Source organism: Nannospalax galili, unplaced genomic scaffold, assembly GCF_000622305.1.
Source record: "Nannospalax galili isolate Female #2095 unplaced genomic scaffold, S.galili_v1.0 scaffold1409, whole genome shotgun sequence".
NCBI classification, from domain to species: Eukaryota; Metazoa; Chordata; class Mammalia; order Rodentia; family Spalacidae; genus Nannospalax; species Nannospalax galili.
The window spans coordinates 165,378-193,026 of NW_008359780.1; the positions used below are offsets into that span (position 1 = coordinate 165,378).

Consider the following 27,649-nt stretch of genomic DNA (forward strand, 5'->3'; position numbering starts at 1 on the left):
TTGTGCAATGCCCGCAGAGGTCAGGAGAGGCTGTCGGATACCCTGGGACTGGAGTTATGAACAGTTGTTAGTTGTCATGTGGGTGCTGGGATTCAAACCTGGGTCTTCTGCAAGAACAGCCAGTGTTCTTAACCACTGAGCCATCTCTCCAGCCCCTTGTGTTTATATTTATGAGGGGAACTAATCCCTGGTTTTTATACGGCATTTGTGTGGTTTGGGAATAAAGAGAAGATTTGCTTTATAAAGTGCCTCAGGAAATATCCTTACCTCTTCTGTGTTCTCCTCTACAGAACTGCTGGGAATTATTTATATCTAGTGTAATTTTTTAGATGAAACACTCCGGGCCTTGAGATTTCCTTTTTATGCTTTTAAAGAGTTTTTAAATTATTAATTCCACGTCTTTCATAGTTATGAGGTTGTTAAGTGTGCTTATTTCCTGTTGGGAGAAAAGTGATAGTTTTTTGTTTTTTGTTTTTTTTTCAATGAATCTATTTCACCAAAGCTGTAGAAGCTGTGGACACTGTCCACAGCACCCTCTTCGTCTTCTCTCTACATGGTGTCATCCCTTTCTCTCCTTTCTTCCTCTCGCTCCAAGTTCTTCAGTATATCATTATTTTTAAGGGAATTTTCATTCCATTGTTTTTCCATGTTTATTCATGTCTGTTCTCGTCACTGGATCTTTCTTTTGCCTGTGAGTCTGCTCTGTCAACACTTTTCCTCTTTCCTGGAGGGGGCGTTTACATTATTGGCTAGAGATTTCTTTTCACATTTTGACTTCAGTTTCTTAAAGTTTCTTTTAAATTAAGAAGATCCCTGTGTGGCTTCTAGTCAACTAACGTGGAAGGAAAATCTTTCACATCTGCATTATGCTCTGTGAGGCTGTGAATCCCCATGACTCAGATACTAACTCTGTATTCAGGAGTGCAGTAGCCCTGTCTGGCCTCCCACACTCAAGATCAGGGGCTTTTTCAATGGACCCTGAGGGTTCCATTCAGAATCTTCTAACCCAGCCCATGATGGTCCAGAGCTCCAAGATGTAGGAAGTTGGCAGATCAAAGGTCTGCCAAGGGCCTGTGCTGGATAGCTTTAGTGTCAAGTTGACATATCTGGGTTGAGGGAGCCTCAATTGGGGAATTTCCTCTATTGGACTGGCCTGTGGCCATGCCTGAAGGGTATCTTCTTGATGAGTGATGTGGGAGGGCCCAGCCCACCGTGGGTGGTGCCATTCCTGGGCAGGTGGGCCAGTGTGTTGTATAAGAAAGCAGGCTGAGCAGGGGCCAGGGGAGCAAGCCAGTAAGCAGCATTTCTCCACGGCCTGTGCTCCAGTTCCTGCTTCCAGGTTCCTGCCCTGAGTTCCTACCTTGGGCTCCCTGATGAACTGCGACCTGTGAGATGTAAGCTGCATAAGCTCTTTCCTCCCCAAGTTGGTATTGGTCAGAGTGTTTTGTCACAGCAATGGAGAACAAACAGGATCCATCCCCCTCTCCTCCCTGGGGCCTTCACCTCTTTGTGCTCCAGACACACCAGTTATTTTCCTTACTGTAACTAAATACCAGACAAAGCAACCAGATAAAGGAAAGGTTTAATTTGGCTCACAGCTTGATGGATAACAGTCCTTCATGGCAAGGAAGGCATGATGGTGAGGCATGAGGAAGCTGGTCACATCGTGCCTATAGTTGGGAAACAAAGAGATGGATGCTGGTGCTCGGCTCCCTTTCTCCTTTTTATTCCTTCTGGGACCCCAGTCCATGGGATGGTGCTGCCCACTTTGGGGACGGGTCTTCCAGTTTCAATTAGCCCAATCTAGAAACTTCCTCACAGGTACATCCAGAGGTTTGTGTCATAGGTGGTTCTAGATCCTGTCAACTTAACAACATTAACCATCACAGTAGATGTTGATCATTCATGGAGAAAGGGCAGCCCATGTCTTTGAAGGGAGCTGCAATTTTTCAACATGACTGAAACAGATCAACAAACTCCAGCTGGATAAAGAGGGTTCCTAGCAGCATTTCAAGGGCCCAGGCCAAGCTAGGCTTCTCAACAGCTGTGCAACTCTGGGAAAAAAAAAATCAGTGACTATTTCTGTGCCTCCCTGTTACTTTGAAGAGCTGGGCACACAGACAATCATCTCTCTGGGCTGTTCTGAAGAGGAACTCCCTGCCAGCCAGTGCCACCCACACAGGCACCAGGTCCAGGTCTGCCTTGACTGGAGCTGGCTCATAGCCCGTCATCAAACCCTTAGTCCTTTCTGCTTGCAATCTGTAGCCTTTGATGGTGGAAGAGTCAGGAAATTGACAATTACTATTCACCTTCGCCACCCTCCCCCCAACACACACATCCCAGGCAAACCATTCAGTGGCCAAGAATAAGCAAAATTTGCAGACACTTGTCAGAAACCTAAGGGCAAGATGGGAGTGCACCAAACCAGTCTTGGCAGGAGGCAGACAGGTTTGCTCCTGACCAACCTACTCCAGCAGCTTAGGGAAGGATCATTACTGGGCATTTCTGTGGAAATGACACAGTTTAGCCTCCTGGAACTGTGTGAAAATGAAGTCCCCTGAGCCTGTCAGCCCCCATCAGGATTTACCAGGTGAGGCATCCACAAAGGCACTTTAACGGATCAGTTTGACCGAAAGCAAAAGTACTTGGGCAGCGGAAGTATAGACTCCCAGCTTGGGGAATTCACATGCAAACGTCACCACAAGCCCTCCTGAAACTTTCCAAGTCAAAACAGTGCAAAGAGAATCCAGGCCGCCAGCACCCAGAGAGGTGACGTCCAGCCTGCTTCCTCCAATCTGCTTCGCTGGAAACACATGCCTATGTGCACAAGCCCAGACGGTTTCTCTGTTCCTTGTCTGCTGCCAACTGGACTATGAAAGCCTGAACTCTCTGTCCACTGAAAGCCCCACTCCCAGTACCAGAGAAGCGACTTATTTTCCCCTGAGGTCATGCTGCATCCGCCACAGATAACATCAGCCCCACCTCAGTCTTAATGCCCAGGATGGTGCTTGCTAAGACACAGTAGACTGCATTTTCTCCTGAGCCTCTCATGAGGTGGTTAAATAGCTCACTCCAGCAGGATCACCTCGGGAAGGAACTGTTCTCAGCATGACATCCAGGGAGGAAGTGAGATTATGGTTTTGTCAGTGGCTTTCCTACTTATGGCCAGTGTGGGCTCTGAGATCCCCTTTCTGAGCTGTTTTCTCATTTGCAAACCACTGCTACACCTCTGTCCTTCACAGAGGGGCCTCTGAAGCAACTCCATTGGTACCCAACACCCCAGCCAGGCCCCAGTGAATCTGCTTTCTCTGCCATACCATGTCTGGGCCTCTCTCCTAGGATATATCTATGTTTTAAAGAGCAATTGTTTCCTATGCTTTGAGGTTCTTTCCAGAGACAATTTCTGAACCAACATCTTGAAGTGTTTCTCCCATGAAGACAAATGTATATTAGACTGTTCAATATCTTTAAGCACCAGGGAAATGGAAAACAAAAAACTGCAATGAGATTCCATCTCACTGCAGTCACAGCGGCTATCAACAAAAATAGAGATGGCTGTGTCAGTAAGTGTGCTGAACAAACGTGAGGACCAGAGTCAATCCCCAGCATCCACTTAAAAAGCCTGATGTGATGGCAAGCATTTGTAATTCCCAGCACTGGGAAGGGGAGACAGGTGGATCCCTGGGGCTCACTGGCCAGCCAGGCCAGCCAAATACCTAAGTCTCAAGTCCTTGATAAAAATGAGAAACCAAAACCTTGACTCAAAAATCAAAGTGGACAGAGAAATGAGGAAGACCCTGAGGTCTTCACATTCACATGCATGTGCATGCATGCATGAACTTATAAACACACAGACACAGGAGGCAGGGAGAGGGAGAGCGAGCAGGCTGGGGGAATGTTCAGTTGCTAAAGTGCACAAACAGGATAACGACCTCAGATCCTGTTCCGATCCCCAATACCCACATGAAAAGCCCGGCATGGTGCTTGTCTGCAGCCCTGTCAGCCTGTCAGGGTGCTATCTGACTCCTATATCCCTCGCTGGAGTAGGGGAGGCCAAGGCAAGTAGATCCCTGAAGCTTATTGGTCAGCCAGCCTAGCCAAATTGATGCACTTTGGGTTCAGTGAGAAACCCTGTCTCAGAACATTTTAAAGCTAGAGAGCAATTGAGGAAGACACCCCATGTCGATCTTGGGCATCCACAACCACGGGTACACATGCCCACATACACACCACACACACACACACACACACACACACACACACACACACTACAAAATAACATAAGTGAATAAATAAATAAATGACGGTGAGGATATGGGGGAAAGGGAATTTTTATACATTTTTGGCAGGAATGTGAAGTACAAATGTTATGGGAAAAAATCCCTAAAAATAGGTCTAGTACATGACTCAGCTGTCCTACTTCTGGGACTATATCCAAAGAGATCCCTTCATGTCCACGGTCACCGTGGCACTATTAACAGTGCAGGTAATCAGCATACAGACCCATCCACAGATGAATGGACAAAGAAAGCATTGCAATGACCTTGACCTTGGGCTCCTTACCTCCTTTCTCTACTCCCCAAGTTCTGGAATTGCAGGTGTGTACCACTGTATTTGGTTTATGCAGTTCTGGGATGGAACCCAGGTGTTGGATGGGCTTGTCCTCCAAATGACCAGCAACAGATGGATGTCTTCTTCTCTAGCTTCTCCCCCATTACTTCAAACTGCTTGGACCCCAAGATTCTCTGTAGGAAGGGAGGGGCAGAAGGAGACAGTCATCCCTCCCACCCAATCAGTCAGCCTTAACTGCATGAGGGGGAGGGACTAAGGATAGACACATGGGAAGCCAGCGAGGGGGAGGGCATTTTGCCATCTTGGACCTTTGGCCGCAGATTCAGGAGGCTGCAGCTGAGATGCAGGGAGAAGAAGGCCCAAGGGTAATCATTCATTGTAAGTAGCCCCTCACCACCATCATGTACTCTGTTAGAAAGCCCAATAATTATTTTTATTCCCTAAACTGTACTTTGGAGAAACAGTTTCTCAGTTTGCCGTAAGGATGATGGGGGGAGGAAGCCAATCGTGCACCTCCCAACAGTAAGTTTGACTTACACCAGGGCCTCATACATGCTAGGAAAGCACTCTACAACCCGAGCTACGTCCCAGCCCTGCCTTGTTCTTTAGATTGCCACAAAGCCATTGAGGCACAGCTGCTATATTGAACAGAGTGACTGGGTGCTGGAGGGGTTAACACAGCACAGCAAAAAACAGGGGACGTTCCATCAGGAAGATCCCATAACTCAAATGCCAAGTCTGAACAGCTCTGACCTGCATGCTTGGGGACATGCTGGTGCATGCTAGTGTGTGAAGTCAGCATTGCACAACAGAGATTTTACATTTAGTTTTCTCTAAATGAAGCTAATGTGTGCACATGATAAACCAACTCAAATAGGACAAGGATAGAACAAGAAGTTACCTGTGGCTGGACATGGTGGCACGTCTCTAATCTCAACACTCGAGAGGCAGGGCAGACAGATCTCTGTGAGTTTGAGGCCAGCCTGATCTACACAGAGAATTCCAGGTAAGCCAGGGCTACATAGTGAAATCCTGTCTAAAAAAGAAAGGAGGAAGGGAGGGAGAAAGGAAAAGTCACCCATTCAAAACATCTAGTGGTCTTCCCCCAAACAGGCAGTTTTCTAGAAATTTCCTACACAGACTTACAGGATCATTTAAACAACTTTAATGAAACACAACTCAGAATATACACTTCACCATGGAAAGTGTATGACTGGATGGCTTTTAGTATATTCACTGAGAGGTAAACTGCCATAGTGGGTTTTAGATCCTTTTCATCAGCCCTCAAAGAAACCCTGCATTGGAGCCAAAGAGATGGCTCAGTGGTAAGAGCGTGTACTGTTTTGTAGTGGTCAGTTCCCAGCACTCATATAAGGGGGTCCACAAATGCCTGTAACTCCAGCTTTTCAGGATCCAACGCTCTCTTCTGGCCTCCATGGGCACCCACATGTACATATGCTTGCACACACATAAATTAAAAAATTAAGTAAATCTTTGTTGTTTTTGTTTGTTTGTTTGTTTGTTTTGAGACAGAATCTCCCTGTAGCCCCAGCTTCCTGAAAGTCAGTCTGGCCTTGATCTCACAGATACTTGCCTGCCTCTGCCTCCCAAGTGCTAGGATTAAAAGCAAATGCCACCACTCCTGGCAAAATAAATAAACCCTTTCAAAAATAAAAAAGAAACCCTGTGTCCGTTGTCCATTCCCCATTCCATCTTAACCTATTCACTTCCAAAATCCAGGCCTCTGCTAATCTATCTTCTATTCGTTTGTTTGTTTGTTTGTTTGTTTGTTTGTTTGTTTGTTTGTTTGTTTGTTTGTTTTGAGACAGAATCTCCCTGTAACCCCAGCTTCCTGAAAGTCAGGCTGGCCTTGATCTCACAGATACTTGCTTGCCTCTGCCTCCCAAGTGCTAGGATTAAAAGCAAATGCCACCACTCCCGGCAAAATAAATAAACCCTTTCAAAAATAAAAAAGAAACCCTGTGTCCGTTGTCCATTCCCCATTCCATCTTAACCTATTCACTTCCAAAATCCAGGCCTCTGCTAATCTATCTTCTATTCGTTCCTACTTGCTCATCCCAAACTGGTCATACACTGTTAGCCCTTCTTATCCAAGGGTCCTACATTCACACACCTTTATATTGAAAGTATTAGAGAAAGCCCAAGCCCGTGCAGAACATGTATAGATGTTCTCTTGTTATTATTCTCTAAATAGTACAGTATAGAAGCTATTTCCATAGCATTTACATTCTGTGAAGTATCATCTAGAAATCAGATTGAAAACCTGGGATAGGCCAGGAAAAAGGCTCAATGAATAAAGCACTTGCTGCACATGTATGAAGACCTGAGTTCAGATCTCCGGCACCCATGCAAAAGCCAGGCATGGTGGTCTTCTATAATCCCAGAGCCCAGGAAGCAGAGACAGGCGTATCCCTGGAGCTCATTGGCCAGTCAGTTTAGCTAATCAGCGAACATCAAGTTCAGTGAAGGATGCTGTTTCAAAAAAACAAGGTGGCAATAGAGGAAGACACACAGATGTCCACCATTGGCTTCCCCATACACACAAGGCACACAAACACATACACCATCAACAACAGAAACGAAGTCTACGGAAGGCTGAGTATAGACAGTGCAAACCCTGAACCATTTTACATAGGACACTTGAATGTTTTCAGGCTTGGGCATCTGAGGAGGCTGTGGCACCATCCTCTGTGAAGGGTGACTATAGACAGAACCACACTCCGTGATAGGCACAAAGGACTGTGCCTTCCCTGCCATTTTCCCTGGAAGGACTATCATAGCTATCTTATGACAGAGTGCAAAATCTCACAAGTTAAGATGTCCACAGAATCACTCAACTCCTGCTCATAGAGGTTCAAGTTCAAATTCAGCTTGTACTTGTCCTTGCATCTTGGGCAATACCGCAACCACGTGTCTTGCAGAAAATTTCAAATATCAGCACAGGTTGAATTCCTGCAGTGAAATAGTGGATGGGGGTATGGACACTAAATACATGGATGCTCACCCTAGGATCATCCTCACCGGGAATTGCACTGCATGTAGTCACAGCAGGAGCTGGGAGGAAGTGCAAAGTTGCCAAAGCACAGACAAGTTGGCTTCCGTGAGGACTTGCAGTGCAGTGCCCCTGGCCAAGCCTCTCTAGGGGGTTGGGTGATTGATAGCACAGAGCAGCTGCAGGATGAGGGAGAGGGAAGTTGGGGAGGGGAGGGCTGGGGTGGCAAACAACGAGGTGGCAGAAAGCAGGATGCCCACCGCCTTCTTGGACACGGGCTCCTTCTGCTTACTATGAGGGACACTGGGGGAGCCCCCACTTTGGCACTCAACCCTAGGGCCAGAGGGCCAGGGAACTTGTGGATCATTTTGATCCGGGTCCGAGTGGTTGTTTCTACCGAGGAATGCATCATTCGCACATCAAACAGTTCTTCATTTCTCCAAAGCCCAGAGTCCCACCATTCTACACTGTTCTGACACCAGCTACCCAGGGACAACAATGACACCTGAGGTTCCAACTGCCCCCAAAGCAGACAGTGCTGAGACAGTGCAAGTCTGGGGCTTCTCAGGAACCCTTCAGGCTCCATAACTTCCCAGAACAACACTGTAGACGAGAAACACTTTTTATTCACTAGAGTGATGTTTAATATGAAGGCTACAACTCAGGACCAGCCAGATGAAGAGATGTGGGCGAGCAAGGCTGGCAAAGAGCATGGAGTCCCCACACGCTCTTCACATGCTTACCCACCTAGAACCCTCTGAACTCTGATATGGGGTTTTCATGGATTCAATGTAGGTACAATCCATGCCCTCATGGGCTGCTGGTACCCTCTCTATCTCCAGCCCCTCTCTGCTCTCTGAAGATCCGGGGTTGCCTGAAGTCTCCACACCTTCAAGCCCATGGTTGATTCTTCTGGCAGTTAGCCTTCATCCTCATTCTAACAGGGCCCCAGTCACAAGTCATCTGGCTAGCATGCACAAGAGTCAATCTCAAGAATTCAAGAGCTCTGCCATGGGAATCCCAAAGGACAGATATCAGTTTCCTTCTGTATTTCAAGGTACTTTTGATTATCTTTCATGAAAGGTCAAACACATTTCCTCCCTTCAGCAGACAGACAGACAGACAGACACACACACATATGCCACATGCATCTCACATACCAACATGTAAACATATAGCATACAATACAACACATGCTATACCACACTCACATCACTCACATGTATCACATGCAAACACATACACATCACCCACACACAACACACAAACACACATCACACACTATACTATATGCATATCACTCACTACAGATACAACACGCAAACTATACCACATCACACACTACACCACATACATCAGGCACATTACATACATATACTCACACATCACTCACTACAGATACAAAACACAAACACATATATCACACACCACACCTGCATCACAAACATATATACATATACCATGCAAGCACACTACGCACACAATCACATACTATACACACACATACCACATTAACATACACTACACAAACACCCACCTCTCTCTCATACACCTCTCTCTCTCTCTCTCTTTCTCTCTCTCTCTCTCTCTCTCTCTCTCTCTCTCCCCACACACACACCACACAGCCACACCACGTATGAGTCACATTTCTGAAGACTAGCGAGGTCTTTCTAAAACATGAACTGTGAGAGGAACTGTTCCTGGAACTCTGACTGTTGTGACTGACCTCTAGGATGACGACAGGTAGAGTGTGGTGATGGCAACAAGGTACTGCAGTCACTTGGCACTGGCAGAGTTGTTGTGGAATGAGCTCCTCTTGAAGGATGATGGCAGTGAGTCAAAGCTTGTTGTGGGTCCAAACAGGGCTGTGGCACTCAGGCCACATTCCATTCTATAAGCCCATGACCAGGTTAGTATTTAAAGCTATCTCTCCCAAGGTCTATGTATTGCAAGCCAACAGAGAGGAAGGGCTTGAGGTTATCTGCTGAGTTGTGACAGAAGTGACCACAGACCTGGGTTCCCAACACTGCCCACGGAAGGCTCCTTTCTCCCATTATGGCCATCTGTGAAGACTTCAGACCTTTTTCTGGGACCATGGTACCAGAAATCAGGGCTTTCCAGAGAAAAAACCCAGAGGAAAAAAAAACAGTAGAATGTATATATGCGCACACACACACACACACACACACACACACACACACACATCTACACCTGCTAGGAAGGATTGGCTCCTGTGTGGAGGCAATAAATCTCTGGAGCTTATTCCCCAACTCAAGTCTAAAGCTGTCTATACTGCTGTGGAACCAGGAAATCCCTGGGTCCTAAGATAGTCAGCAGGAGAGTTCCCTCTAACTAGGGGGAATCGGCCCTTTGTTTTCAGAAAGGCCTCTTGGAGCTGGAGAGATGGCTCAGTGGTTAAGAATACTGGCTACTCTCACAGAGGACCCAGGTTTGGTTCCCAGCACCCACATGGTGGCTAACAGCTGTCTGTAACTCCAGCTCCAGGGGATCAGATGTCCTCTTCTGACCTCCATGGGCATTGCACGACACAGGTACACTTACATACATTCAGGCAATACACTTGTACACATAAAATAAACATAATAAATAAAATATGTTTTTTAAAAGGAAAGGTCTTTTCAGACCTACAGGGCTGGGGCAACCCCCACCCCCACCACTAACTGGCCATCTGCTGTACCAGTCCACAGATTCAGGCATCCACCTTACCCAAACTCCCTCACAGGAAGGTTGAGAATGATGCTTGTTCAAGTGTCTGTGCACTCCAAGGCCCAGTCTAGGGGACACAGAATAACCAGCGCACCCTCCAAAGACTTCACACCTCTGACACACTTGCCCAATTCCGTCGTTTCAGGGCTGGTTGTGGAATGAGGATTTACTCCTGAGGATGGCAGCTCCCCTCCTCTTACTGAGCTTATGAACTGCCAAACTCCCATTAAGATACTTTCATAAGTCGGCACTACTCAAGGGGAGGCTTAGTCAACAGACCTGAAAGGAGAACTACTGCTCTTGGGAGATGACGTCAGAAAAGTCTGTCTGTGGGGCCTCTATGGGCTGAGAACCCTGATGCCAAGGTTAAGAGTCTAAACTTTAAAACCCAGAGACAGAACAGTAGACAGGGGTAGGGTGGGGCCTCCATCACAGAAGATGGGGATAGGACCTCCATCTCAGCAGGTGGGTGGGATCTCTATCACAGCAGATATGGGTAAGGCCACCATATCAACAGATGGTTATGGAATGAAGATTTACTCATGAGGATGGGGATAGGACCTCCATCTCAGCTGATAGATAGGGTTTCCATCACAGCAGACATGGTTAGGGCCTCCATGAGGGAGAGACCTGGATTGAAGGACAGTTGCTTCTGGCTTGGAATCTTTGGGGAAAGAGAAAGTTTCAGGGCTACCCCTTGATACTGTGCATGGATCCCTGGCCTCTCTTAGGGAAACCTGCAGTTAGCCATAAGAGCCGTGGTATTTCCCAGGCTGTGAGATCTGATTTCTGAGGCTGGTGTTGCAGGAAGCATGACGGGGACTCAGGGTCACCCTGTTCTATCGAGATCACCTCTTTCTTTCCTTCCTTCCTTCCTTCCTTCCTTCCTTCCTTCCTTTCTTTCTTGCCTTTGTTGGGTATTTTGTTAGAGCAACAAGAAAAGTAACTTATGCACCATCTTCAAAAGCAAGGTGGATGTTTCACTTATCAATAACGGGACCACCACAAAACAACAGTGGTAAGCAGGAAGTGAAAAACATATTGGATTCTGGGATAAGAAAAAGAGCTATCCAGGAGATTAACTTTTGTGATAGGAAGGTCTAGTTGCAAAAAAAGATGGGTGGCCTGAGTCAGAGGATGGCATTAAACTTATGCTATAGATGAGTTCATTCTACAACGAACACACTTAAAAGTGGCAGCATAGACAGGCTCTATGATACTGTGATCTGAGCCCCTTGGGAGGAGAGAGTACCAGGAAGGTAGGGCGTGGCCACACTGTCCATTGGCTTGGAAAATAGGTCATGCTATCTCTGCAGGATGGGTTCCAAACAAAGACAGGCTTCTGGGCACAGGTGATGGTAGTTTTTAGGAATGTTTCTATAAAATGATTAGCTGTGGCAGAGAAAGAACATACATGAGAAAGAACATGGAAGCAAGATGAGCAGGAGAAAAGGAAACACACTTCCAGTAACCGTAGCACTGCGAAGCAGCTGTGGAATCCCACCTTTGTGGGGTTAGATGCTGCACTGTTACCCTGACCACAGGAAGTGACCGGAAACACACTTCCAGTAACCGTAGCAGTGATGGTGACACTGAGAAGCAGCTGTGGAATTCCACCTTTGTGGGGTTAGATGCTGCACTGTTACCCTGACCACAGGAAGTGACCACAGAAGCACATGTCTATCTTTTTGTTTTTAACTGGACATAGTTGGACTCAAACACACCAAGATAACACCTGTTCCCATACACTGGGAGATAGGAATGGCCTCTCCCAGCTGTGTCTAAGACACTCAACAAATGTGGAAGACTGGGAAGTCCCCAGCTCAGGGGAACCACACTGCCACTGAGCAGCCTGGACCAGGCAGAGCTCATGACCCTGAGGGCTTGAGTTTCTCATCAGGCAACAATGGAAAAGGCCAAGGCCAGCCACATGCTGCCAACTTCTGCTCTACCACCAGATCACCCCCAAAGAAACTGCTCTCGGCTCCAAGTTCATCCTCTGGAGGCAAGATATCCAAGGAGAAAAGGAACCGGGACCTTTTGACCCTCTCCAGGAGCCCTGCCCTACCTGCCCAGAATTTAGTCATGCCCCTCCTCTTCCCCTCCCTAAGCTGCCCTGGGGAACTTTTGCTTTTCTTTTGTAAGGGACAACTGATAATTGGGCAGAATCCCTCCCAAGGATTCTCCCCATTGATTACTTATGGTGTATCTATTTATCCTTACATGGGGGGAGGGGCGTCGCAAATCCTGGCCCAGAGGTAGGAAGAGGCTGGGTTTCGGGTCTTTGGCCCAGGTCTGTATTGGATAACCGGATCAGAGAGAAGGGCGGGTTAAAAAAGTCCAACAAGGCGCCAAAGTCAGCCTACCTGTTCAAGCCGGTAGCGGGTCAATTTCAGACTGAACTGGTCCCTACCAGGACAAAGGCATTAATGATAGTACAGTTAACATTAGTTATCCCCAGGGGAGTAACAACAGTATTAATAAGGACGGGTCCAAAGCCTCCTTGCCAGGTAGGCAGAAGTCCGCAAAAGCCGGGATCCGGACCCAAATGGGTATCTGCGACTGCTGGGTCTTGAAGCGCCCCAGGACTGCACGTGGGGTTCACTGGATGGGTGCAAGGTCATGAGGTCAGGATCCAGGGTTTTGGAGGCGACCGGTGAAGGGATGGTGGTAGGAGGACATCCGGAGGGATGAAGAACCCCAGCGGGTGAACGCTGGTCGGATCAGTGCCCGGGCAGCTGGCTGGAGAGGCTGGGCGGGGACGTGGCTAGGGGCGGGGACCGGAATGTGGGGGACCCGGGGCTGGAGTGGGGGGGGTTTGACTCCGGGCCCCGCCCCGGCGGGCTGCTGCAAAAGTTTGCACTTGGATGCGCTGGGGCAGAGGATGAGTGAGCGATTTCGGCGACTAGAGACAAGGTCTCGGATCTGAACGGAGAGGCAGGACGAGCCCGAAGGAGACCCGAGGCCACGAGCGACGTCCGGAGCCCCAGGGACCGGAGACAGCTGAGGACCCCGCGCCGGGGCAGGATGCGGCCGGCCCCGCTGCGCTTTGCAGACCGAGGTGAGCTGTGGGACCCTTCCCCGGGGTGTGCAAACCAGGATTTCGAAATAAGCAAGCAGGTCACCGGAACCACTTTCCGAACAAAATTCCAACCGAGTCGGGGTGCGACACTGACCTGGCCACAGAGAGCCTTGAATCCGCCAGTCCCCCCCTTACCCAGGCCACGGACTCGGGTGACCGAGCTGTCCCCGGGGCGGGGAGGGGGGTATGGAGTCTTTTTAATTAATCTGGAGCTTTTAAAAGCACTTGCGTCTGTAAAGCCTGAGGAAGAGAGGGGGCTCTCCTCGGAGAAGTGCCACCCGCTGCTTTCCTAGGACAATTAAGTTAGATCCCCTCGGCGAGGAGAACCTGGGGGATGGGGGATGGGGGAGGCTGTGGGCTTTCGCCGGGGAGGGGGGCGGGATCATTCTTCTAGGTTTCATTAGCTACGAAACTCCAGCTTTCTTGGCGTTTCTCAAACGAGGCCGTTAGGGTTGTGGGGACTGGAGCTGGACCACGAAGGTGCGGAGGGGAGATGCGATTATGAGGCTCTGATGGGAAATCCGCACATTCGTTCATAACTGAGGTAGAGCCAAGAAAAAGGCGCCTTTAGCCTCGTGCCTGCCATGACCCGCTGTCTCTCTGGCCTTGGACAGTCCTGGTGGCACATTTGCTTGTGGTGATTTTATATTTAGACGGTAAGAGAGGGATTTCTTGTTGGCTCTTCAAAGAGAAGGCTTTGGTTTGAACATCACAGTGAGGTAAGGCTAGCAGTTTGAACAGAGGGCTGGCTCCCTGACCTCCAGAGTTCTGAGATGTCCGGAGTTACAGGGCTTTTTTAAATCTGCAAGTCAGAAGTCTCAGGTTTTGTATATAACCAGGTGCAAAATTTATCTTTTCATAAGTCTTCCTTCCTAGATGAAGGAAATTCCTAGAGAGCATGAAGGATTGTCTATTGCAGGTAAATGACTAGTGAACTCATCAGTGGTTATGGCTGTTTTTGTGGTGGTGGTGGTGGTGGTGTGTGTGTGTGTGTGTGTTTTGGGGAACTGTGAAAGTTATCTGAATCTGTAACTTTCTGAACTGATTCAGAGCTACATCCTGGGGTGTAATCTCACCGTTGGGTTTTGTCACCTGTACATCAGCAGCTGCTGCTGATGGTCCGTGCGAGTCAATGTCCCTTTTGCCTCTGACACTGAGATGGAACCTGGTTCTTAGCCTCCTCCAGGGTGTGGAGAGAGTGATGTCATAGCCACTTAGCATCTTTTGAATGCCATTTTCCCCTTTACATTTATGATTTTTTTTACATGTTCCACTCTCCTGATTTTCTACCATATTTGGGTGGTAGAAACTCCCATTTCCTGTAAAAGCTTTATGTATTGGCCTGATGACCTGTTTTCTCATGATTCAGGGACTGGGTCTCTTTCTGGAATGACACTCATCTCCATAGATCTTCCGTCTTCTTTAGTGCCTACAGTTATGTATATAATTTATTACAATAATAATAAATACTTGAGCATGCCACAATGTTTTAAATTTGGGGGTTCCTTTGTGGTAGTTGAACCCCTTTTGCTACCACATGCTGAGGGACACTCTTAGGCAAGTCATTTATGGTAGCTGTGGTGTGGTACTGAGGGTTACTAGATCTTATTTTCACATCTACCTCGGCGATTCCTTTGCCGTGCGTTTTCTTTTGAATTAATTGCCATAAGCATTTGGAGATAGTATCTTTAATTTTTGAGAAAGTGAGATATATTTAATGGAATCCCATCTAGTTTCAACTAGTAACACATTTTTATAATTTATTTATTTTTTAAGACAGTCTTACACTGTAGTCCAAGCTGAACTGGAATTCGTTATGTAGCCCAGGCTAGCCTTAAACTCATGGTAAGCCTCTTACATCAGCCTTTCAAGTGCTGGGATTGCTTGTATGAGCCACCAAACCCTTCTGATAGTATATTTTCAGTTACTGGTTTCGTTACAGTTTGGGGCATAGTCTACCTTTCCTTTTCTCTCTTTTCTTCTTCTTCTTTTTTTTTTTTTTTTTTTTTTTTTTTCGACAGGATCTCCCTGTAGCCCCAACTGTCCTGGAACTCACTATGTAGACCATGCTGGCCTTGAACTCACAAAGATCCACCTGCCTCTGCCTCCCAAATGCTGGGATTAAAGGCGTGCGCTACCATGCCTGGCCCTATTTTCTGAAGGAACTGAAACTGTGTTTGGGAGACCAGGCAGTCAGTGATCATTTGGGTCAAATCAGTGGAAGATGGTGTGTATTTGGTAGATGGTGTGATACCCATGGGTGGATTTCCCTATCAGAAAGCTGTGCTGGGTTGGCCTGGCCCAGCGAGCTGGAGGAAGGGTCCTCAGGCAACTGACTCTGCTCCTTGGCTTTGAAGGTTTTGTTCCATTCTGTTCCTGGCTTCAGAGTTTTCTAAATATCCCACCAAAACCCCAGACTGGCATTCCAGTAGCCTCAAGCAATTAGGCTATAAAGCAACACTGGAGAGGCTCTTAGTACTGCCTAGTTAAGGACCTGTGACAAAGTGCCTCATAAAGAGACTGTCCCTGAAGGGGGTGGGCTAGAACAGATGACTGGGACATACAGCCCAGCCAGGCTCTGCCACTAAGGACATACGGCCCCTCCAAGTGTCAATTTCCCCCATGTCCTCTTAGAAGTCACAGGCTATATGGAGACTAGATGTGACATGGAATGACCAGGGTGGACTTCCTCGGCAGGATGCCATATGTATATCTTTAACTTTGTAACAGAAGCTATTTCCACACATCTACACTCATTTTCTGGAAATATTGGTGGTAAGAGCATCCTGGGCCCTTACTGGGAGCAAACATTGTAGGGAGAATCTGGCAAGACTGACTGGCAAACAAAGGAAAAACACAAACTAAAGACAAACCTTGCATCATACTCTGTTGCCTTCCCATAGCAAATCTGCCAGCTCAGGACATTCCCAGGGGCACCCTATGTTCTTGGGACATGACCTTCATATCTGGGGTCCCTTGGACTGTGCTTGTAATCCATGTATCATCAGAACCTTGTTTGTTCACAAGAACATACCAAGTAGAGCTGGGAAGCCCCATCAGGCAGAGGGATCTGTATCCAGGCTGGGAAGAAAGGCAGGAAAGAAGGCAAGCTTTCTCCTGAATCGTCTGTAACCTTTCCCTTTCAGGAAGGTGGAAGGCTTCACTAATGGGCCTGGATCAAAGCATTCATTGTGGAACGCTGTGAGCAAAGCCTGCATTCTGCTCCTAACTGTCTCTGGAGGCAGAGAGAGGTTAAGGGAGAAAACCAGAGAGAGGGGAAAGGCTCATTAGCAAAGGAATTGTGTAGGAGTTGGAGCCATGAAATGGCCTGCTCACTATTTTGTTTCTTGGTTCTTTTATGTGAAAAAGAAAAATGTCTTGCTTTCAAAGAAATTGTGCTTACTGGCAAATAGTGGATACTTTAATTCAGTTTAGAGTATAGAGTTATTGCTTTCTCTGGAAGCACATGCCTTTTCAAAAGAGTGTCCTCCCTCTGACCAAGGGCGAGTTCTTTTTCTTTAAGAGACAAAAAGGGAAGGAGGAGAGAGGGAAGGAAAAAGAGAAGGGAGAGAGAGAGAGAGAGAGAGAGAGAGAGAGAGAGAGAGAGGTGAGTTCTTACTTTTTCTTCAAGAGACAAAAAGGGAAGGAAAGAGAGAAGGGAGAGAGAGAGAGAGAGAGAGAGAGAGAGAGAGAGAGAGGCTAGACTTTGCAGAGATATTTTGCCCTCCTTTTCCTTTTATAGTTTGTTTACTTTTCAAACTGACATATGGAGAAAGTGAGTCGCTAGTATAGAAGACACATCTGGAATCCATCCACTCCTCTCCCAGGCTTGCTTTCCCAGGAGATGCTACTTTCAGAGTTAGGGGGTGGGCAGGCATGCCTAACATCAGCAGGGTCTCATGTGGGGTCATCTACCTTGGAGCCATCTGGTCCAGGCTTCTCAGTCTGTCATGGCAAAAAGAAAACATGTTTGGTGTCAGAGTGCCTTAAGGGAGGATGAGTGATTCCAGTTTCAGGAGTCCCAAGTGAGAATACTCAGACCCAGGTGACCGTCCCAAGGGCAGCTCAGATGTGAGTAGGGGTGCTTATTAAACACGGAGTGACTCAGAACACAGGCAGAATACAGACAGTGAAATGGTAATGTCTGACTGAGCAGAGGACCAGGGGAGGGGCATGAGGAGTCTGCCAGGGTATCAGGGGGCTTGCTAGTGCAGGCCTTCGGAGTGAGCTGATAAGATTCTGGGCAAGGATCTGCTGAGGAAACTGCTGGTTAGGAGACCAGTGCTGCTGAGAGCCTCTGTACCCTGAGCTTGGCCAGACTCCCTTCTGCTGGAATATGCCTCAGGTTTTAGAAGACACACAAAACTGGTCTGTTCACAATCACATTTCTAAATGCTGTGTATTGTGTGTATGTGTGTGTGTTCATGTATGGGAGTGCAGGTGTGCACATGCCATAGTACCTGTATGGAGGTCAGAAGACAACCTGGAGTGTCGGTCCTCACTTTCTCTCTTGTTTGAGGCAGGGCCTCCTTATTGCTCATTGTGGAGTACAGGCTAGCTGTGATTCTCCCAACTCTGCCTCCCATTTTGCACAGGAATGTTGGGAGTAGAGATGTGCTTATCGTGTCTGGCTTTACATGGGTTCTTGGGATTTATAACAGGTTCTCATGCTTGACTAGGAAGGGCTTTACCCACTGAGCCAACTCCCAGCCCAAGAGCCTGCTTTTTAAGTGGAAATGAATCAGCAGACTTACAGCATCACGGCCAGCTCCACACTTCATCACTTCCAAAAAGTGCAAGTTTTCTACTGCATCCCTCTTGCCTTCAGTGGGTCACTATGAACCCCACAAACACTTCCGGGTCATGGTTACAGCCCACCCTTTTCACTAGCATGCCCCTTAGAAACAAGGGTGGTCTTCTTATGCAGGCACCTGTTCGCCCAAACAACATGCCAGCCAATCTGGCAGCCTGCTCAGTGAGAAGCAATACTTGATCATGGGAGAAGTTGCCCTCATCTGCAAGTCAGAACCCACAGAGGGTAGTGTGCAGGCACAGGAAGGCCTGGCTGCACCCACAGCTCTGGTTCACAGGGACATCCTGGGGAGAGAAATGGGCCAGACACAGGGTATCCTATGGATACAGAGGAAAGAAAAGCCAAAAGAGTGGTCACACAAGGGAGGGTCAGCAATGACCGGCAGAGGCCCCCGGTGGCCTGTTGCTGATCTGAGTGCTGGTTTCTGGGTATTTAGATCATCTGTGTGCTGAATCAGGCTGACCTTCTATTGCACGAACGCTCACAGTACCCAGCACTCCCACAGTGACTTGGTGACAGTACTGAGACACCCCACCTAGTCCTAAACTCATCATTGATGAGTCTCAGGCTTTCCTTCTGGCAAACTGGAGGCCAGTGGGTGGCACCCCTCAGAAATGGAAGAAAGAACTCCTCTGTGGTGTGCTGACTATGTACAGTGATGTGTAGATGCATGCAAAAATCAATCTGACCTATTGGTACTTAGCCTAACACTTAGCTCCTAGGATGTGGCCAGCTTTGTAAATGTTGATAATCCAGAGAAAATATACATTTAGATTCCAATGAACCAGATACCTTTGAGTTGTGAATGATGAGAACTGTAGTTAACAAAAGATGTTCTGTAAAGCACTGCTGCTTGAGTGATGAATTTTAACGAAGGGGGATGATAGCCCAGGCTTTAGTGGGAAAGTGGGCTCACACGAAAGGGCTGCTGCCTTCACAAGCTCCTGCGTGTCTGCTGTTATTTTATTGTGGTGATTTAATTGCTGGGTACTTGCTTTTACTGTTTGCTTGTTTTTCTTTTGCTCCGCTCAATCTTACGAGCGAGCGGGAGGAAAGGAAAAAGATGTGACCTGGCAGAGACCTTGTCTGGTTTTTCACCCCCTGCTCTTCCTCGGGAAAGAAAAATCTAGATTTGGCTGTTCCAGAGGGATTTGCTTCCCTTCTGCTCACACTGTAGGCAAAAACCCAGACTTTTCAAGGAGCGGTGGAGTGTATGAAGTGGTATGAGGAGTTATGGTGGGAAAGTGAGACGTGGAAGAGCTGAGTTAGCACAAGAACAGGCAGAGGGCTGGGGGCTGGCTCAGTAGGCAAAGTACTTGGCTCAGTAGGCAAAGTGCAAGCACGGGTACCTGAGTTCCAGCCCCAGAACTCACGTAAAAAGGCAGGGTGTAGGGTTTGTGCACCTAACCCCAGGGCTGGGGAAGCAGAGACAGGAGGATCCCTGGGGCCTGCTGGCCAGACAGCCTAGCTTACTAGGCAAGCTCCAGGCCAGTTAGAGACCCCGTCTCAAAACAAAAACAAAAACAAGGCAAAGGGCACCTGAGAAACAGCACCTGAGATTGACCTCTGGCCTCACATGTATATGCATGTGTATGCACACACACGTACTGCCCCCCAACACACAGCAGTTTGAGTTATACTTATCTTACCTAAAATGAGAAACTTCCAAGCTGTATCTGAAGTTTCACTTGAGCTGGTTTCTGAGACAGAAACCCCTGATGGTGAGGCAGGTGGCTCAGGGGCATTTTGAGACAAACCTGGGCACCGTGGTGTCCTGGATGGTACAGCTGGTAGCCATGCAGAGATGGAGTACATTGTGGGATGGTTGTAACAGCTATACAGCTGTATAACAGCTGTATGTGGGAGAGGACAGCTCCCACAGCACATACATAAAAATGGGCCCCAGTTATGATGACCTTTCCTGCCGGTGATATTTTATCTTGGCTGTCAACTGATGGCACTTAGAATCACCATGGAAACAAACTCTGGGCAAATCTTCTTTCCACATTAGGTTCATTGAAGTTTGAACACATACCTTAAATGTGAACAGCAACAGCATCATTGGATGGACTGGGGTCCTAGAGTAATAAAAACCAGAAAGCCAGCTGAGCACCAGCAGGCATGTCTCTCTGCTTCCTGACTGTGGATGCAGTATGGCCCGCTGCCTCACACTTCTGCTGCCGTGCCAGCCCCTCCATGATGAACTATATTCTCAAACTATGAGCCAAATAGTCCTTCCTTCCATAAGTTGTTTTTTGTCAATTATTTTGTTGAAGTAATGAGAATAGTAATGAATGTGCTGCCTTTACTCTGACATACCCATGAGATGCTCCTGAGTGGAGAAGCTAATTGAACATCAAAGCCATGGATACAAGAATGGTCCATCCCCGTCACAGAGAGTGCAAAATTAGATAAAAAAGAACACTGGGCCGGGCGTGGTGGCACATGCCTTTAATCCCAGCACTCGGGAGGCAGAGGCAGGCGGATCTCTGTGAGTTCAAGGCCAGCCTGGTCTACATAGTGAGTTCCAGGACAGCTGGGGCTACAGGGAGACCCTGTCTCAAAAAGACCAAAAAAAGAACACTGGTCTCCAAGCACCTGCTAATATACAGGCTGCTGGGAAAGACCACGAGAACACCAGCACATTGGCGAGAGCATGAAGAAACAGGCAGTGTGTCCATACATCAATAGCTGCATGAAAATCCCATCTGCTAATAATTTCTAGTCTTCAAAAGACAGCTTGATTTTTTTTAAAAAATATTTTATTTTTATTTTATGTGTATAAGTGTATTGCCTGCATGTAGGCAAGTGCACCCATGTCATGATGGTAGCCTTGAAGAATGGTCATGGGACCATGGGTCATGGGAGCTGTCGGGACCCCAGAAGATGCACAGGATGAACAGAATGTGACTTGGAGTTTAACAGACCAGATTTAAATAAAAATCAGAAGGAGTGAGCTGGAGAGGTAGCTCAATTAGTAGAATACTTGCTTAGCGTGCAAGAGGCACGTGCCCCCATGTCATGATGGTAGCCTTGAAGAATGGTCATGGGACCATGGGTCATGGGAGCTGTCAGGACCCCAGAAGATGCACAGGATGAACAGAATGTGACTTGGAGTTTAACAGACCAGATTTAAATAAAAATCAGAAGGAGTGAGCTGGAGAGGTAGCTCAATTAGTAGAATACTTGCTTAGCGTGCAAGAGGCTTTGAGATCAACCCTAGCACCATATAAAATCAAATGTGGTGGCTCGTGCTTGTAATCCTAGCAATTAGGAGGTGGAGGCAGGAGAGTCAGAAGTTCAAGATCATCCTTGACTGCATAGCAAGTTCCAGGTTTGCCTTGGCTACATTAGACCCTCTGCCTCAAACAACAACAGGAAAGATGAGAGTGGAAGGGGCTGATGGAGGGCTGCTTGCTGAACTGTCTGCCTGAGGAGAACCCTCAGAGGTCCAGTGGGGAGCCAGGCTAGGTATGGAGTGGGCTCAAGAGTGACAGGGAAGCCTGAGCAGATGGCCCGTCTGTCTGTCATCTGCAGTCCAGCCTCAAAGCAGGCTTGCTTTCCTTTTTGAAGTTAGAAGAGGGCAGTATAAAGGTTCTGCCAGAACCTAGTGTTCAGCTGAACTTGACCCAAGCCCTTCATGATCCCCGGTAGTTCTCATAATTGGGCCAAGCCAAAGGCAGTTCCAGCCAGAATGTAGACGTCAGCTCACACAGTTTCCAGGGCTTCTAGAACAGCAGATACTTCTAATGGCCAGGAACTTAGAAGATGTCCCTGCCAGGAAGCCATGAGCTACCTCTTCCTGATGTTAACAACTCTAAGACCACCAAAGTGATGGGGAAGGGAAAAACTTGCATAGTACCTACTGCTCCTGGAGGGTCACACAGGTGCAGAGCCCCTTCGGAGTCACCTTCTCCCAGATCTGTGTACAGCCTAGGGCGGAGTCCCTGATAGCTAAAAGCCCTTGATGAACCCAGGAAGGAACACCTGCTCAGGGAAACCCGTTTAGCATGGTCCACCTTTCTAAGAACCAAATTTAGGACTAGAGCTTAAACCTTCACAGGTGCATGTAGTGAACTCTTTTCAGTGAACTTCATTTGGTCCTGATCAGCTATTTAAGTACTCAAATAACTTTAATTTAAAATAAATGAGTCTGGAAAGGAAAGTTGGGAGGAACAGAGGAGGTTAGTCACAGATAAAGGAATAGGCTCTGGTGTTCTGCAATCCAGTGAGGTGGCTCTGGGTCAGGACAATTTATTACATGTTTATAAAGAATTGGAAGACAGGAATTTCAAATCCCCCAACTTAAGTAGCAAATGTTTAAAGAGATAGAAATGCTAATTACTCTGCTTAGATTGTTACCCGTGATATGCATGATCGGTTTGCTATAACAAAGCCACAAGGATGTGCATTATTATGTATCAGCTATGAATAAAGAGTAAATAGTGAATGCATAGAAACCAAAGCTGCCTTCATAGCTGGGTCTGCAGAGCATCAGTATCTTGGGAAGCAGACAGAGATGACCCATGGGCCAAGTTAATGCATCCAAGGTCCAGTGGAGGATGGGGCTGGAGAGATGCCTCAGTCAGTAAGGTACTTGCCATGCAAGCATGAAGACTTGAGTTCAGACCCCCAGTACCCAGGTGAAAAACCAGGCATGGTGGTATGCCTCTATAATCTTAGTGTTAGAGGTTGAGGGAAGAAAGGAGGATCCTTGGAACTCAATGGTTAGCCAGTAGAGCCTCATGGGTGAACTACAGGTTCAGTGAGAGAGTTTGCATCAGAAAATAAGGTAGAGTGACATATATGAATGGACACACACACACACACACACACACACACACTATATACATATATATATATATATAGTTTTAAATTTCAGGGCCCATTGAGGGCCTGGTTTGTGCATTCAGGACTTTCCCTGTCTCACAACATCTCCAAGTGTATTTATTCTATCTGTGTACATGGATGTCATTATACTAATTAATGCCCCAGCACAGGCCTCTGCATTTCAAGCCACACTCAAAGTCCCCGTAATTTTCCTCCCTTTTCCTCTTTGAACCTCCCACCAGGACAGTTCATCTTCCTTCCTCCCCAGGCTCTGCTCAGTGCATTGGCCGCAGGGTTCTTGCTCAGCCTGGGGCAGCTCTTCCTGCCATGGCTGTGTAGGAAGGGCTTTCTGCCAGGTGGGCCAAAGGCCCATCCGGGCCCAAGGGGGAGCTATCGGGGAAGTAGGGCAAGTGGGGTGCTTGCCATGATGCTGCTCCAGAACTCATCAGGGAACTCTCAGAAGTCCCACCGACATTCCCACTGTGTCCCAATTCTCTTTTCTCCCTTTCGCCTCCCTTTCCTCACACCTTCTCTCTTCCTTTTCCTCCTCTCACTCCAGTTCCTTCCTTCTTTCCTTTCTTCTCCCTTCCCCGTTCCTTCCCTTCCTCCCTCCCCCTCTCTCATCCTGAGAAAATCTGATCTCTGTGGCTGGGCATAGTGGTTTACCAGCTCTCATATGGTGGGTGAGCACCAATTGTTAGTATTTCCTGGTGCCTGGAGATCTCCAAGTGGAAGCTTATGTGAAATTTTTGCCTTGGATACGTGATTCACTTATTCACACGTTGAATTTCCTTCTCTGGCTGCTCCCGGCCCTTAACAGCCTTGCCTGGTTTCCCTCAACGCTTGGAAACTTGGCCTGTGTTTAAAGTCGCTCTCTGCTCACCAGCCTTCCAAATGCGTTAATATTTTCCACACCGCGGGTATTCAGTGGCAATCACTTTATCCAAGGCTCCCTCTCCTTTGATTTCCCTACAGAGCCTGTTTTCAACACCCTTCCTGGAGCCAGGACTGAATGCCTTGCTGAAGTCACCACCAGGCTCCCAGCTATCCCCTGAAATGAACGTTCCTGGGGCGCCCTCTAGTGGACTTTTGAGGTAACCATCTGTCCATAGGAAGTCATGGCAACCACGCCTGCGCAGGTCCACCGGCCCTTCTTGGGGAATGAGACTCTCCTGGCACATTACAACTACGTGGGGAAGCTGGCTGGCCGGCTGCGGGACCCCCCTGAAGGCGGCACCCTCACCACCATCCTCTTCTTGATCACTTGCAGCTTCATCGTCTTGGAGAACCTGATGGTTTTGATTGCCATCTGGAAGAACAATAAATTTCACAACCGCATGTACTTTTTCATTGGCAATTTGGCTCTTTGCGACTTGCTGGCCGGCATAGCCTACAAGGTGAACATTCTCATGTCCGGCAGAAAGACGTTCAGCCTGTCCCCCACGGTGTGGTTCCTCAGGGAGGGCAGTATGTTCGTAGCCCTTGGGGCCTCCACTTGCAGCTTACTGGCCATTGCCATTGAACGGCACCTGACCATGATCAAAATGAGGCCCTACGATGCCAACAAGAAGCACCGCGTGTTCCTCCTGATAGGGATGTGCTGGCTTATCGCCTTCTCGCTGGGCGCCCTGCCCATCCTGGGCTGGAACTGCCTGGAGAACTTCTCTGACTGCTCCACCATCCTTCCCCTCTACTCTAAGAAGTACATCGCCTTCCTCATCAGTATCTTCACAGCCATCCTGGTGACCATAGTTATCCTGTACGCGCGTATCTACTTCCTGGTCAAGTCGAGCAGCCGCCGAGTGGCTAGCCATAACTCTGAGCGGTCCATGGCTCTTCTGCGAACCGTGGTGATCGTGGTGAGCGTGTTCATCGCCTGCTGGTCCCCGCTCTTCATCCTCTTTCTCATCGATGTGGCCTGTAGAGTGAAGGAGTGCTCCATCCTGTTCAAGAGCCAGTGGTTCATCATGCTGGCTGTCCTCAACTCAGCTATGAACCCTGTCATCTACACCCTGGCCAGCAAGGAGATGAGGCGTGCTTTCTTCGGTCTGGTGTGTGGCTGCCTGGTCAAGGGCAAAGGGGCCCGGGCCTCACCCATGCAGCCTGCTCTTGACGCAAGCAGGAGCAAATCCAGTTCCAGTAACAACAGCAGTCACTCCCCAAAGATTAAGGAAGACCTGCCCCATGTGGTGGCCTCTTCCTGCATCACTGACAGAAACATAACACTTCAGAATGGGCTCCTTTGCAAGTGAACGTCCCCACCAGGCCAGCTCTACAGCCACACCTATTTATTGCACGTGTTCCTTCCGCCTGGGCCTTTAAAGATCTTGACTTGGATGTCTGCTTGATGTGCCCAGACACTGTGGGCAGCTCCTGAATCAGGGGTCCCAGGAATCACCAAGGCATTTCAACCAGGACATGGATGTGCCTTATCTGTTGCAGGCTCCATCTGCCTGAATGTACCAAGCTGCTGACGCCATCTACCCATGTCATCTGCTAACATCATCTGCCACCTTCAGGATGCCACTTTCCCCGGGCTTCTGGGAGCTCAGGTGGTGATGCGCCACGCACAGTGCGCCACCAGATGGCCTATTTTCACACTACATTTATTGTGCATAGGATGGGTGTTCATGTATGTATTTGTCCATTTCTGTGTTTCATAGGATGTACATACTAGGTTTTCCCAGGTGGAGGCCATACGAAGTTGCAGTTCTCCACACCATATGTAACCCAGTTCTATAGATGTACTCCCACTGCTGAGCCAGCTTCAAGGTCACAGTGTGAGTAGGCCAATGTGCCACTCCCAGTCGCCTTGGATTGATGTGGTATCTGGTAGAAATAAGAAGTTTTAAAGCCCTTTATTCACAAAAGGCTCATCCAAGGCCAGCCCAAATGTGTGTCCAACACTTATATTCCGTGCCCCTTTCTCTGTGTGTCTCCTCATAAACTTAAGCATATCTGAAAACCAAATTATGTGATAATTTAGATGTTTCTAAAAAAAACATAGAAAAGCTAGCCAAGATCTCCCAGAACCCTGGAGACCATCAAAGAGTCCAGCCCATAAGGAGAGGCAAGGGTACCTCCAACCTGGGTCACCCCTCCAAGGCACCAGGGTCATGGCCTTTTCACGCAGGGAGTTTGCAATGGTGAGTTTTACAAGCCAGCACTTCGACTGTATGTCAAATTCGATTCTGTATAGAAATTGGCACAACACCAATCGTCCCCTATGCTGTCACCACCAAGGAGCTGGGGTCATCAGCAAAGCTTCCTAGCTCCCTCAAGGTAGACACCAACCAGGACCACTTAGTGAGAGGACTTTAGCTGCCAGGCTAGGAGATGTGATATGGCTGTTGATGCATTCTTCAGAGAGAACCACCATCGTTCTCTTAATGTATTATCTACCTGCTGTCACTTGAACCTGCATTCCTCTGTTCACTCTGTAGAGAAAGTGTTCAGAAGACATCTCTGAACAGCCCCATCCTCAAAGGACTCCACCCACTGGACACACAAATGGAAAGTGGATGTATGTGAGGTGTGGGGCGCTAACCCATATGCTGCAGGTATGCTGGGCTCTTCCTGAAAATTAGACCAAGAGCAACCCTCAAAGGGACACTTACTTGGGGGATCTCATGTCAGAGTCCCCGGAAGTTTATTAGAACCACAAAAACTGTTGCCTTACTAACACCTGAAAGAGCAGTCCTTCCACGCCAGTGGGTGTTTTTTGAGGAGAATTTTGCTCTTGGTTACTGCCTGGTGCCACCTGTTTGTGCTTAGAGACCTTTCTGTGGGTCCCAAGTAACCATGGACTGGCCAAAGACTTTCCTGAGTGCCTCTCCTGATGGGATACAACGCATTGCCAAGATGCCCCACTGGGGTATTTTTCTGCTTCGTTCTTTATGTCACTGTAAAAAATGGCTTATTCTCTTGTCGCACAGTGTTGAGAAGACCCAAGGCATTTCTAGGAAAGGGAAGCAAGAAGGTGCCAGGTTGAGAAAACAACAAAACAGAGTGCATGGGGGAGGGTAGGTGGAAAGTAAAGGGGCTTGAGAATGTGGTCTTTCACAGTGAGTTGCTTTGGGGCCATAGATCTGGGCCACTAATAACACATTGCCTATGACCCTGACTTTTTGACATCCTCCAGTGTCTGCTTTCCATCAGCAGCCCTTCTAGAGAGCCATGGCCACCCTTCCCACTAGGAAGAGACTCCATTTGTAGCACGATACAGACTTTCAAGCCATCGGAATAAAAAATACACTAAAAAAGAAATCATGCTCATTTGACAAATGTGAACTAGTTGATCCCCTGTGCGGACCATGTGCACTTTCCTTATGAGCTAGCCAGCTCCTGAACATCAGTTAGAAGTTGACCTGTCAATACTCTCACCCTGAAGATTAGAAACTAGTGACCTAACACCACAAAGAACCTGGGATCCTATGCCAAAGTGGTTCGTAACCTTTACTATTTTCAGTATATATTTGTTAACAATAAATAAAACCAAAGCCTTCATATAAACCCATCCTTGAAAGTCTGTGTGGTGGATTGTGTTATGGTTTCACCAGGCCTTCCTAGAGTGTGCAGTAGGGTGGTCTTCTTCTCCTCTGGTACCTGGATC

At 47.9% G+C, this 27,649-nt stretch overlaps 1 protein-coding gene across 1 annotated transcript; it reads left to right on the forward strand.

Moving 5' to 3' along the window:
- Window positions 1–13,173: 13,173 nt before the first annotated feature.
- On the forward strand, window positions 13,174–26,704 carry S1pr3 (sphingosine-1-phosphate receptor 3). The gene is made up of 2 exons (XM_008823677.3): window positions 13,174–13,373; window positions 24,013–26,704. The coding sequence occupies exon 2, from the start codon at window positions 24,156–24,158 to the stop codon at window positions 25,287–25,289; it is 1,134 nt and encodes a 377-aa protein (XP_008821899.1). The 5' UTR covers window positions 13,174–13,373; window positions 24,013–24,155; the 3' UTR covers window positions 25,290–26,704.
- The last annotated feature ends 945 nt before the right edge of the window (window positions 26,705–27,649 follow it).